Source organism: Andrographis paniculata, unplaced genomic scaffold (genome assembly GCF_009805555.1).
Source record: "Andrographis paniculata isolate CXL003 unplaced genomic scaffold, ASM980555v1 Contig66END, whole genome shotgun sequence".
NCBI classification, from domain to species: Eukaryota; Viridiplantae; Streptophyta; class Magnoliopsida; order Lamiales; family Acanthaceae; genus Andrographis; species Andrographis paniculata.
Window position 1 is genome coordinate 2,904,582 of NW_026137602.1, and position 13,133 is coordinate 2,917,714.

The 13,133-nt window shown below is 26.9% G+C and overlaps 1 protein-coding gene across 1 annotated transcript; it reads right to left on the reverse strand.

Annotated features, from left to right (window-relative positions):
* Positions 1–10,534: 10,534 nt before the first annotated feature.
* Positions 10,535–11,691, reverse strand: LOC127263208 (mitogen-activated protein kinase kinase 9-like). The gene has a single exon (XM_051292240.1). The coding sequence runs from the start codon at positions 11,679–11,681 to the stop codon at positions 10,713–10,715; it is 969 nt and encodes a 322-aa protein (XP_051148197.1). The 5' UTR covers positions 11,682–11,691; the 3' UTR covers positions 10,535–10,712.
* Positions 11,692–13,133: the final 1,442 nt, after the last annotated feature.

Genomic DNA, 13,133 nt, shown 5'->3' on the forward strand with positions numbered 1-13,133 from the left:
TATCTAGCTGCAAGGAATATGCTTCTTTTTCTTGTTGATGTGAATTTGGATTTTAGAGATGCAATATGATATGAGACTTTTGGGCCATAAGAATACACTGTAGTTGGAGTGTTAAAGGGCTTTGTAATGTTCCCCTTTGATATTATTATTATTATTATTATTATAGGCGGGGTGGCATTAGCAGGAGCAGATGATCACTAGTTCCGGCCTCCTAATTAAAATGTTATTATTATTATTTTTAAATTTTTAAATTCAATTTCAAAGTTTTAGTTTATACTCCTTTTGTTCCAGATATTTTGGACTTATTGCTGTAGATACAAAGGAAAAAATTAATTTTGGTCAACTGCCATATCACCTCTGTTATTATGTCCACGTCAGCAATTTTTGTTATTTTTTTAATAGTGGGATCAAAATTGATTGAAATTATTTATAATGAGACCAAACTTGATTGAAATTGTTTATATTAGAATTAAAATTGATAAATTTTGGATATATTGGGACCAAAATTAATTTTCTCACTAAAAATAATTATAAATTAAAATTAAGATAAATAAATAGTTTAATTAAAATTATAAAATTTAAAAGATAATTAAAGTGTATAATTATATTTCTAAAAAATAGAAAGGACAAATTATGTGGGACGGACGAAAATAGAAAATAGAGACAAATTATGTGGAACGTGTATTTTTTTGTTCACTTCATTTTTTCAAATTCAATCGTTGTTGCGCCCATCCACCTATTTAAACCAAATTCGTCTCACTTTCTCTCTCTTTCATCTTTCTTCAGTTTTTCTCGTTTTTTGAACCTCCAGATTGCCCGTCTTATTTTTAGACGTTACTTTCAACCTTTTGTTCAATCGATGCTAATGTCAATTATTATTTTAAAAATATATTTTAATTGTGTTTATAGAATTTATAATTTATTTTTACTTAAAATCCAAAAAATGTTGAAGACAGTCTTGATTATAGGTAAAATAATATAAAATTTACCTATTATTTATGAAATTGCATGAAATTCTTTTTTATATTTAAATTGTGTCATTTTGTATTTTTTTTTTAAATGTTAAGTTTTAAAAATCTTACGTTTCAATCCGCCATTAATTATAAGTGACTTTGTAATAATTGAATTTTTGAATTGTCTTTGCAGTTATGCTGCGTCTAAAACAGTCCCATTTTTAGGGTGTGGTTGTTTTGGGAATTTGGATTTTGAATTGGGATTTGAATAGTAAAAAAATTTGAATTAGAATAGTTGTATGATGTGATATAAATAGGTATTGATGTGATACTTTGAATGTAAAATTAATTTTTAGTATAATATAAAAAATAAAAAATAGATGTTTGATTTGATATTTTTTTAGAAAAAAAATTGGATGAATAATGAAGTTGGGGTAAAATCCCCCAAAGAAACACACCCTTCTGGTGTAAGTTTAAGTGATACCGAGTTTCATATAATTTTCGAAAATGGTGACTTTTATGCTATTTTATCTATTATTTGTGATATTTGATTATTAATTATTATATAAAAAAGAAAAATGATGAAAATATTTTTATTAGTATTTCGTAATACAAATATAATGACATTTGTATAAAGAGTTATACAAATTTAAGAATATATTTAAGGTTAAGTACAATAACGCAAAAGATAAATATAAACTTATTAAATTAATGAAAAAAGTATTATCTTTTCTTAAAATATCAAAGTCAAGAGAAAAACAAAACGAAAAAGATAGCAAACTCGTTGGGTGTGTTTTCTTTTTGTTAACATAATTTTGCGCCTAAATATGTGTTGCCTACATTAGTCGGCTTTCTGTACGGAATAGTATATTTGTAATTTAGGTAAAAGTTAAAGATATTTTGGTATTAATATATAATTATTTCTACTCAAACAGAAAAAAAAAAACTACTTTTGAATAGAAATATTACTTTGAGTTGGGGCAAAAAATATGAAGGTAACTCATGAGATGTTATAAATAGACATCAAGGATTTACGGGTGTGTTCTTTTAATAATTTTTTAGTTTTTTTAAAAAATTATTATTTGAATTTTGTATTTTTTAAAATATAAATATATATTTTCAGAAAATATTTTATCAGATATTATTTAAATATAAAATATTTTCAAACCAAACTAATTATTGTTGAATAGTACTCCAATGAGTTTTCGTTGCTCCCTAAGTCTACTCATATTTATATCTTTCATTTTATATATAACTAAATGCTTAATCCAAGAAAAAAAAATATATTTTTTATTTTAGGTTGTTTAATTACAAAATAATCATTTCATTAAATATATATATATATTTTCATAAATATTTTTATTTTACCTTCACATCATTATTTTTACAAAAAGAAAATTATTTTTATACTACTTTTAACTAATCATTGTAATTAAAATACTATTATTTTTTAAACTTCGCGCTAAAAATAAATAAATATATATATATTTGGCTTTTTAATAAATGTAGATTTGCATATAACAAATACTTTAAACTTATACTCCCTCCAGTCCAATTCAAAGTATTTTTTTTACTATTTTTTTTTTGTTTCACTCAATAGTATATTTTTTCTATTTTAGAAAAAATAATAATACAATACTATCAAAATATTTTTAAGTTTTACTTAAATTACAAACATTCGATTAGGCATACAATTATTTTATATATCTTTCAAAGAATAAAAATGACAAAACTTTTTATACACTTTCAATTATCAATAAAATACTCATTTCGTCCCTGCTACGATGTCTCATTTACTGGAGACACGAGAATTTAAGAGGAGTATAATTAGTAAATAATTATCATATAAAATTAAAAATAAAAAAATTAAAGTGTATAATTCCATCAAAAATGAAAAGTGACATGATAAGTAGGTCAAACAGAAATGAAAAGATGAATATGGTAAGTATGGCCGATGAAGTATTATTTATAATTTACCACAAAATCTCAAAAAATCCCTTGCATTTGAGACGGATGGAGTATTAATTTATTTTAATATTATTACTCCCTCCATCCCATAACTACGTATCCGTTTGCTTTTTGCATAAAATTTTAGAAATATTAGTATTATATTGAGATGTAGTAGGAATAAAGTAGAAATTACTAAAATAACCTTATTAGTATTGTGTGATATAAATATAATGACATTTGTGTAATATATTATAAATTGTAAGGATATTTGTAATGTTATGTAAATAGTACGGTTATTAAAAAAAAGAAATGAATACTTTGTTATGAGACGGATTAAAAAAAAATAGATACTTTGTTATGAGACAGACTAAAATGAAAAAATAGATAGTTTACTACGGGAAGATAGTTTACTACGGGTCGGAAAGAGTGTATCACATTAAAATATAAAAGTACACAAAAAATCAACTAAATTATTATTTCAATGAATGTAATACCTCTTAAACTCTACGTGAAAAGATATTTTGATATTAATATGTAATTTTTACTATAATAGAAAATAAATATTTTTCAATTGAACCGGATTGAAGTGTTGTGTGTATATAATAGTATTAATATACAATTTAGGCTGTATAAATTATTCTTATATACTCCCTCCGTCCCGCTACAGATGATCCATTTTCCTTTTTAATCCGTCTCACAAAAGAGGATACCAAATATACTTAACAAATATAAATTAATTTAATTAAACTTCTAACATCTTACTGCTAGGACTCACTCAAAACTCCTTTATTTCTATCTCTCTCTTCAATTAACATAATTTTTTTTATCTATATTTAAAACTCTTTATTTTTTATAAAACTAATTTACGGTAATGATAATATTTATTTATTTGTATTATATAAAATTTTATTATCTATAAAATGATATACATATTATATATATTTTTTTGAAATATAATTTTAAAACTTTTTAAAATACCAATAATATTATTCATATAAAAAATAACAAATTAATATCATAATTTATTATTAATAATTTATTAATTTAGAATACCTAAAATCCTGTATCCCTAGTAAAAGGACTCATCCCGTATCACGGAGGGAGTACTAACAATCTAATAATAAAAGGAGAATGTGATTCATGCATGCATAAGATAGTTTAGGGCACGTGTTTTGTCCGCCTTATAATATCATGATTTTGATGAAGACACATTTTGACAACATGCATGTATTATAATTAAAGTTGTCTATTTTCTTTATAACAGCTCATTTTAAATTTTTAATAGTTAATAATTAAAAAATATATAGTAAATTAATTAAATAATTTTGTTTCATTTAATTTTTTTGTGATTCAATTTTTAATGATTTTTTTTTTAAAATTTTGTAACTGAACCATCTTATTATTTTGTTGTTGTAATTGAAATACGTATAAAAATCATTTAAATGTGTTCTAACGGATGTGTTTAGTTGATGATATATATATATTATTTTATTTTTAATTTTTTTTGTTTGTATATTAGATTAGATTTATTAGTATATGATAAGAATGAATAATATATTTTTATAAAGATTAAATAATATATAAAAAAAATTAAAATACTAAAAGATAAAAAACATCAATTTTGTATATATTTGTGAAAAGTATGATTATGATGTTGACCGAATAAATCAATATCATATAAATAAATAAATAACAAATATTTTTATTTAAAATATTACAAGTTATGTTAAATAAAAAAGTATACATATATGTTATATATATAATTGTGTTGAAACCAATTGTAAGTATAAATTTAATAATACTCTTTCTGTTTCGCAATTAAATATTCATTTGCTTTTTTACGTAATTTTAAAAATATTAATATTATATTGGGATATAGTAGGAATAAAGTAGAAATAACTAAAATAATCTTATTAGTATGTGTGATATAAAGGTAATGATATTTGTGTAATATATTGTAAGTTGTAAGAGTATCTGTAATTTTAGGTAGATAGTACAGTTACTAAAAAATGAAATGGATACTTTGTTATGAGACGGACTAAAATAGAAAAATAAATATTTTGTTATGGGACGGAGAGAGTATTACATTATGTATTACTCCCTCCATCCCAAACAAGGTGCAACATTTACTTTTGATACGGGTTTTTAGGTAGGTAGTATTAAGTAGGATAATTTAGAAATTATGTGATGTGATGGAGAAAGAAATATATATTTTATTTTTTTATTTGGATGATGTGAGGGGATAAAGTGTGGGGTAGAGATTAAGTATAATTAATTATTTCCTATTTTAGAAATATTGCAAAGTGTCTGGGACATACCAAAAAAAAAATATTGTAGGATGTTTGGGACGGAAGGAGTATTAGTTTATGTACTATATTTGTGACCCTTTTTATCTTATTAGTGTATAAACAAATAATATATAAATATTCATATAATACAATTACCACACGTTCAGTTTATTGATGCAATTGTATTAAATGAATATAATACATGTGTTGTCTATCTTGTATAGTATTATATGTTGTCTGTTTGTATATTACATATTCTCATTATTGAATTTTATAATTTAGCACCATCACCATTTGAATAAAAATAAACTATTTTTTTTTTTATAAAATATTATATCAAAATACTATTTAAATAAAAAATCAAATCAATTTTAACCAATAGTCAAATAAACCCCTACTTCAGTATGTCTTTGCAATATTTTCTCCCTCTCTCTCCTTTTTTTTTTTTTTTTTCAATTATACTCAATTTTTAATCTTTTAATTTTATAAATAGGACTCATAAAACTTAGTTACAAATAAAAATATATTGCAAGACTATAAAGAAACTACCAAAATTGTACTCTCTCCGTCCCAAGCACCCCGTAATATTTCTTTTTTAGTATATCCCAAACACCGTGCAACATTTCCAAAATAGAAAATAATTAATTATATTTAATCTATACCCCACACTTTATCCCTTCACATCATCCAAATAAAAAAATAAAATATATATTTCTCTCTCCATCACATTACCTAATTTTTAAATTATCCTACTTAATACTAGCCACCTAAAAATCCCTGTGAAAAGTAAATATTGCACTTTGTTTTGGACGGAGAGAGTACAATTTAGTTGTGCCTTAACTAAAACTAGCAATAATAATGAGAATAATTTAATTTTATATGTAATATGTGCTCAAATTAAAATTAGCATTGTATCGTACGTTAGATATAAACGAAAAATACAAAATATATTTGATTTGGTAAAATCAGCATAGTCTTAATTTAACTATGTTAGCGTGCTAATATGAAGCAACTAGCATTTTATCACAAGACAGATAACATATGATCAAGTTACCCTATCAACTTGAAACAATTATCATTTTATCACAAAACAAAATAAGTATTTTGTGTTATATAAAGATATATGTCGAGTGAATTATATATTGTGTTGAAATTAACACATATTGTGTTATATGAGATTATATAATATACTCCCTCCGTCCCAGATACCGTGTTACACTGTAGGCACGGTATTTTATGAGGGGTGTAATTAGTAGATAATTAAGAATGTATTAGTGAAAATAATTATTCTATAATATAAATAATTATAAATTAAGATTAAGATAACTAATTAGTTTAATTAAAATTAAAAAATTTAAAATGAGATTAAAGTGTGTAATCATTTTCCAAAAAAAGAAAGTGACATGGTATGTGGGACGGACAGAAACGACAACATGGACATGGTATCTGGGACGGAAATATATTATATATTATATTATTGTTTTTCGACATCTATTTATATCATTTTAAATATTTATTTCATGTTTAAAACTTTTCTATTAATTTAATCAATTCAATATTTTAAAATATATACATCTATTAGAATTTTTTTTAATTAAAATATCATGGGTTTAATTTGTTTGATTTTTATCATTTTAAATATTTATTTCATGTTTAAAATTTTTCCATTAATCTAATCAATTCAATATTTAAAAATATATACATCTATTAGATTTTTTTTTTAATTAAAATGTCATGGGTTTGTTTGATTTTTATTTTAAATTGGGATGATTTAAATTTTGGTTTCAATAATATTTTGATATAATATTTAAAAAATAATAATACTCCCTCAGTCTTGCAAAAAGATTGTTATTGGTTTATTGTATATTAATTTGAATATTAATTATTATATCAATACGTAGTACAAATCAATAAAAGGACAAAAATATATTTATTAGTCTCTTATGGAGTAACACAAAATACAATAAAATTTTTGAAGTAAATTATTCAAATATAAATATATTTTTAATATCGAATACAATGTGTCACTCCAGACATGAGAATTTATGATAAGTATAATTAGTAGATAATTAAAAATATATTAGTAAAAATAATTATTCTATAATATAAATAATTATAAATTAAGATTAAGATAACTCACTATTTTAATTAAAATTTAAAAAAAATTAAATTAGAAAATTTAAAATGAGATTAAAATGTGTAATAATTTTCCAAAAACGAAAAGTGACATGAGATGTGAGACGGATAGAAACGACAATATAAATATGATAAGTGAGACGGAGGAAGTAACAACTTTGCACCGAGATAAAAAAAAAAACTAATATATTTTTATTGGAGATTGTACAGGATAAATAAATAAAAAAAAAATTATTTCAAATAAAAATCAAACACATCTTATATGTATTTTTTATTTTTTATTTTTATAAAAAACTCTCTTGTAACTTATTTTGTCAAATCTAATTTTCAGAATTTTATATTCAACTGAAAATTTATTCAAAATACACTCGAAAAATAGCTATAGGGTTTCTACATTAAAATAAATAAATCTACTTTTCTTGGTAGGGTTGGGGGGACGTCCTTTTGCCTCAATTATTGCCAAAATATACTAATATAATGTAATACTAAATTATTATTATTATTATTATTATTTTATTATTAATATTATTATTATTTTATTATTATTATTATTATTATTAGAAAACAAGTTAGTTGGCACGTGAAAACGATGTGATAACAAAAAGGAAATAAATACTAGCAAGTTGGCGTGGGCGCATGTGCTTATATTTTATGTCCCACACTAATTTTATTTAATAAAATTCTATTATATGGTTATGCTAATAATATACATTCACAAATTATAATAATTATTTTTTTTTTTATTTTCCTTTTACCCGAGACGGAAATTTTACCCAAACACATGCACACACGCACCCACCGACTAATCCTCAAGTGAAAAATGTTTCACTCTTTGATTTACAAGGATTTGACAATTAAAAAATATAAAATGAAATATGAAATGATTTTATTTATAATTAAGGGTTTGGTTTGATTTTTTATTTTTGATTTCTTTTAAGTAGTACTTCCTCTGTCCCATAAATATAATTTTAATTAGGATGGACACGAAATTTAAAGAATATTAATATTATATCGGTAGTTGATAAAAAGTATGGATAAAAGATTTTTTTGTCCTTATGAGTGTATTAGTGTAAAAAGTTGTGGCAATTGTGTAATAAAAGTGAAAAAGTAGGGATAGTTTTATTTAGTAAAAATGTTCAAAATACCTTGTATTTTATTTATTGTGTGAAACCCCACGTGTTAATGTAAAGTTTGCACGAAATATCTTCCTCGTCAAAAATTGATGTTTGATTCTAAATAAAGACCTAAATTAAGTAAGTTTATACAAATAAAAAATAAAAAATATTTTAAATAATTTTTTTAATAAAATAAATAAATAAATAATTGACTAATCATTCATTTTATAGTTTTTTAAGATAAATTGTTATCTTATTTTTACAAAAATTATAAAAATAAATATTTGATCAATTATTTATTTATTTATTTGATTTAAAAAATTATATAAAATATTTTATGATTCTTACTTGTATAAAATTATTGTAATTTAGGTCTTTATTTAGAACAAATATTAGTTTTGAACAAGGATGTTGTTTCATGCAAACTTTATATTAACACAAAGGATTTCACACCATAAATAAAATATAATATATTTTGTATATTTTTACTGAAACACAAAAACACCAAGGAAGTGCCGAATAATTTACCCAAATAAAATAAAATGTGACCAAACCCAAGATTGCTTCTACCAATGCTATAATTAAAATAAGCCTATTTTATTATGGTGTAAGATTATATTTATTAAATTATTAAATATATATATATTAATTATTAATAATGCAAATTAACGGCTAGTTTGTTTGGGGATTGGATTTTAAATATACTATTTATTCTATTTTTTTCTCAAAAATATTAAATTAAACATCTAATTTTTATTTTTTATACTCTATCCGTCCAGTTAGAAAGTATATATATTTCTATTTTGGAACGTTCAATTATAAAGTAAACATTTTATTAAATATTATATTTTGTTCACAAATATCCTTACTTTACACTACATCATTATTTTTACACAAGAAAGCAAGTGCAAAAATATCATTACACTACTTTAAATTACCCAGAGAGACTATTATACTAAAAATCAATTTTACATTCAAAACATCACATCAATACTTATTTATATTACAACCTACAACTATTTAAATTCAATTTTTTTTCTATTCGAATCTCAACTCAAAATCAAAAACCCCAAACAAACACACGTGTGGACAGGGCCCAGCGGTGGCGCCAGCGGACCAATGGGGCGGAAGGCGGCGGTACTGTTTCTTAACATAACCTTATCTGCAGTTCATTATTATTCCAATGTCTTATAAAATAATGGTTAAATTTTTTTAACACAATTATTTTTTTAAAGAAAATAATATTTTAATAAATTTTAGTATCCTCGCGATGCTGTACAAAATTTATGAATATTTTAATTTTTTTTAATATATTAAATTATTTTGATTGACAATCAAACAGTTAAATTTAATTGGAGGTGTTTTAGTAATTTAAAAATTTAATTTGTTTGGGGGATTGAATTTGATTTACATTATTCATCCAATTTTTTTTCTCCAAAAACATCAAATCAAACACCTATTTTTTATTTTTTATATTATACTAAAAATCAATTTTACATTCAAAACATCACATCAACAACTATTTATATCACATCATACAACTATTCAAATTCAAAATTTTTACTGTTCAAATCCCAACTCAAAATCTAAACCTTCAAGTGTACAAAATTTAAAGAATATTGATATTATATTAGTAGTGAATAAAACATATGGATAAAAAACTTTTTTGCCTTGTAAATGTATTAGTGTAAAAAGTAATGACAATTGTGTAATAAAAATGAAAAAGTAAGAATAATTTTATGATGACATAATTATTTATAAAAATGAAATTATTATTTTGAAATAAAAAAAATAATAAATAAGACTATTATATTGAAACAAAAAAATATTAAATTTTATATATTAAATTATTTAAATTTGATTATATCAAATTTATTTAGTATTGTCTATATATAAATTTTTTATTTTGATAGATTAATAAGATAAATTTATTATTTTCCTCAAAATTCCTGTTAATTTGAAAGACATAAATTTTAAAAAAAAATGTCTAAAAATAAAAATATCTAAGATAAATATTTTTTGGGTAAAAAAAAATATATAAAAAAATATTATTTTGTTAAAAAAAACGAAAATAAATTTCAACGACGGTAAATAAAAAACTTCTGTCAATTTCTCCAGCAATTTTCCGCCGGAAATTGAAACAGGATTCTTATTGATTTTCCTTGTAGCTTCTCATAATTTACAACAAAAAAAAAACCCATATTTACATCTAAACCCCCAAAATCCCTCCGCCGCCGTCGCCGCCGCGAGTTCAAAATTTTCCGGCGACTTCAGCGGCGGCTGACAAAGGGATGCGACAAAAGCTGCTTCGCCGTCCACCTCTTACTCGAATCTTTCTGCAAACAGCACTCAATAAAGCTCCTGAAATTCTCCGACGTCGTCTCCGGCAGCCGCGGCGGCTCGCCGAAGCATATGGCGCACATTAGCGTGGCCCAGTCTGGCCTCTGGCCCGGCGCAAGGTAGGGGAAATGACCCATATAGAGCTCCAGTAGGGTCAACCCGAGGCTCCAGATGTCGCCCGCGTACCCGTCGTAGTTCGACCCGTACGTGTCTGGGTCGAACCGCTCCGGGCTCATGTAGGCGCACGTGCCGACGTAGGAGTTGCAGGGGTCCAAGGTTTTCTGCATGATTTTGCTGACTCCGAAGTCGGAGATTTTGACGTCCATTTCGTGGTTTACGAGGATGTTCGAAGGTTTGAGGTCGCGGTGGATGATTTTGTGGGAGTGGAGGTAATCGAGGCCGGCGAGGACCTGGCGGCATATTCCGGCGAGGATTTGCTCGGAGAAGACGACTGATCCGGCGGCGCCGCCGCCGGTTTTGAGGAGGGTTTCTAGGGTTCCGGCGTCCATGTATTCCATACAAATGGCGATGTCGCCGCCGGGGAGGTCCAAGACGCCGTGGCACTTGACGACGTGCGGCGAGTCGGTGCGGCGGAGGATGGAAACCTCGCGGAGGAGCTGGCGGCGGTCGCCGTCGCCGTCGCCGTGGACGACTTTGAGGGCGTAGACGGCGGCGGTGTGTTTGTGGCGGACTTTGTAGACGGTGCCGCCGTTGCCGTGGCCGAGGACTTGGAGCTTTTCGAGGTCGGCGGCGGAGATGGCTCCGGCGGGTGGCGGGGGGGCGGCGGCAGCGGCGGAGGGGGGGAGGGGGAGGGGGAGGGGGAAGCGGGGGCGGCGGTCGGAGGGTTCTGGGAGGGGGAGGCGCAGGTTAAGCGGGCGGCGGGAGCGGATGACGGCCATAGACTAACGTGCGCTGGGGGGGGGGAGGGGGTGTAGGATAAGATCGGGTTTTGGGGTATTTGAAGAGGGGGGTATATAAAAAGGGGGGGGGGGGGGATTTTGGCACGTGTCAATGTCAGTGTGCGGAAGGTAGAAGGAAGGGAGATATGTGGGACCCAGTTTTAGATTACGATAATTATCTTATTTTCTTTTCTTTTATTTTATTTTATTTTAATTGTAATGAACTAATTAATTAAATAAATTGGCACTTTCATCTCTTTTTTTTTTTTTTTTTTTAATTGAAGTCGACTTGTGATGGTAATTATGAATTATGATAATAAATTTTTTAAATGAAAGCAATTGAAGTTCAATTATTTGGTAACGATATTGGATGATTATGTCTAAAATTTTGTAAAAGAGCCTCGGAAAGTAACTTAAAATAAACAGATTTATTGCAGGTGAATTAAAATAATTGTATGATACGGTATTTTAAATATAATATTAATTTTTAATATAATATAAAAAATAAAAAATATTGTTATGAGAAAACAAAAAAGAAAGTAAATAAAGAACACAAAGGTTTTACATGGTTCGGTGACGGTGTGTCAATCTATGTCCATGGGCAGAAACCAGAGATATTTTATTATACTGATTCAGAGAGTTACAATCATGTCATACTACTAGTAACCATAGCTATCTATTTATAAGCACCCAAAAACACTCTAAACCCTAAGTCTATTTGTTATTAATTATGATAAGCCCAAAAGGGACTCTACCAATTGAAACAACTCTTTCGCTTTGATTTCGGATTGGGTAGACAGCTAAATCCAAGTCACGTTTTAACAATCTCCACCTTGACTTGGAGTTTTTCCAACCACCAAAGGTTCGTCAGTATCTCTAAATCGTCTCATTCCTACCAGATGTCCCGAGAGGACTTTATCTCATGCGAATATTCACCAAGTTCAAGCAGTGCTCGAACTTCTCCGTCGGTAGCGCCTTTGTCAACATATTAGCTGGATTGTGTTATGTAGCTATTTTCTGAATAGAAAACTTGTCTTCCTCTAGAACATCACGAATAAAATTCAACCTTACATCAATATGTTTGGTTCTCTCATGATACATTGGATTTTTGGTCAAACTTAAAGCACTCTGACTATCACAGAATAACACCAGTGTAACCAGATACCCTCTTTAATACCTTCAGTCATTGACATGTATTCTGCCTCAGTCGTCGACAGTGCAACCGTAGGTTATAAAGTAGACTTCCAACTGACTGTACATCCAAACATAGTGAAGATAAAACAAGTCAGTGATCTTCTTTCACCAAGTCACCCCCGTAATCAGATTCTGCATAGCCAACCAGACCATTACCATGGCCTTTATCATCATATACCAGACAAATATCAGACACTCCTTTCAAATATCGCAAGATCCAATTTACAACTCCCCAGTGAGCTTTACCCGAATTAGCCA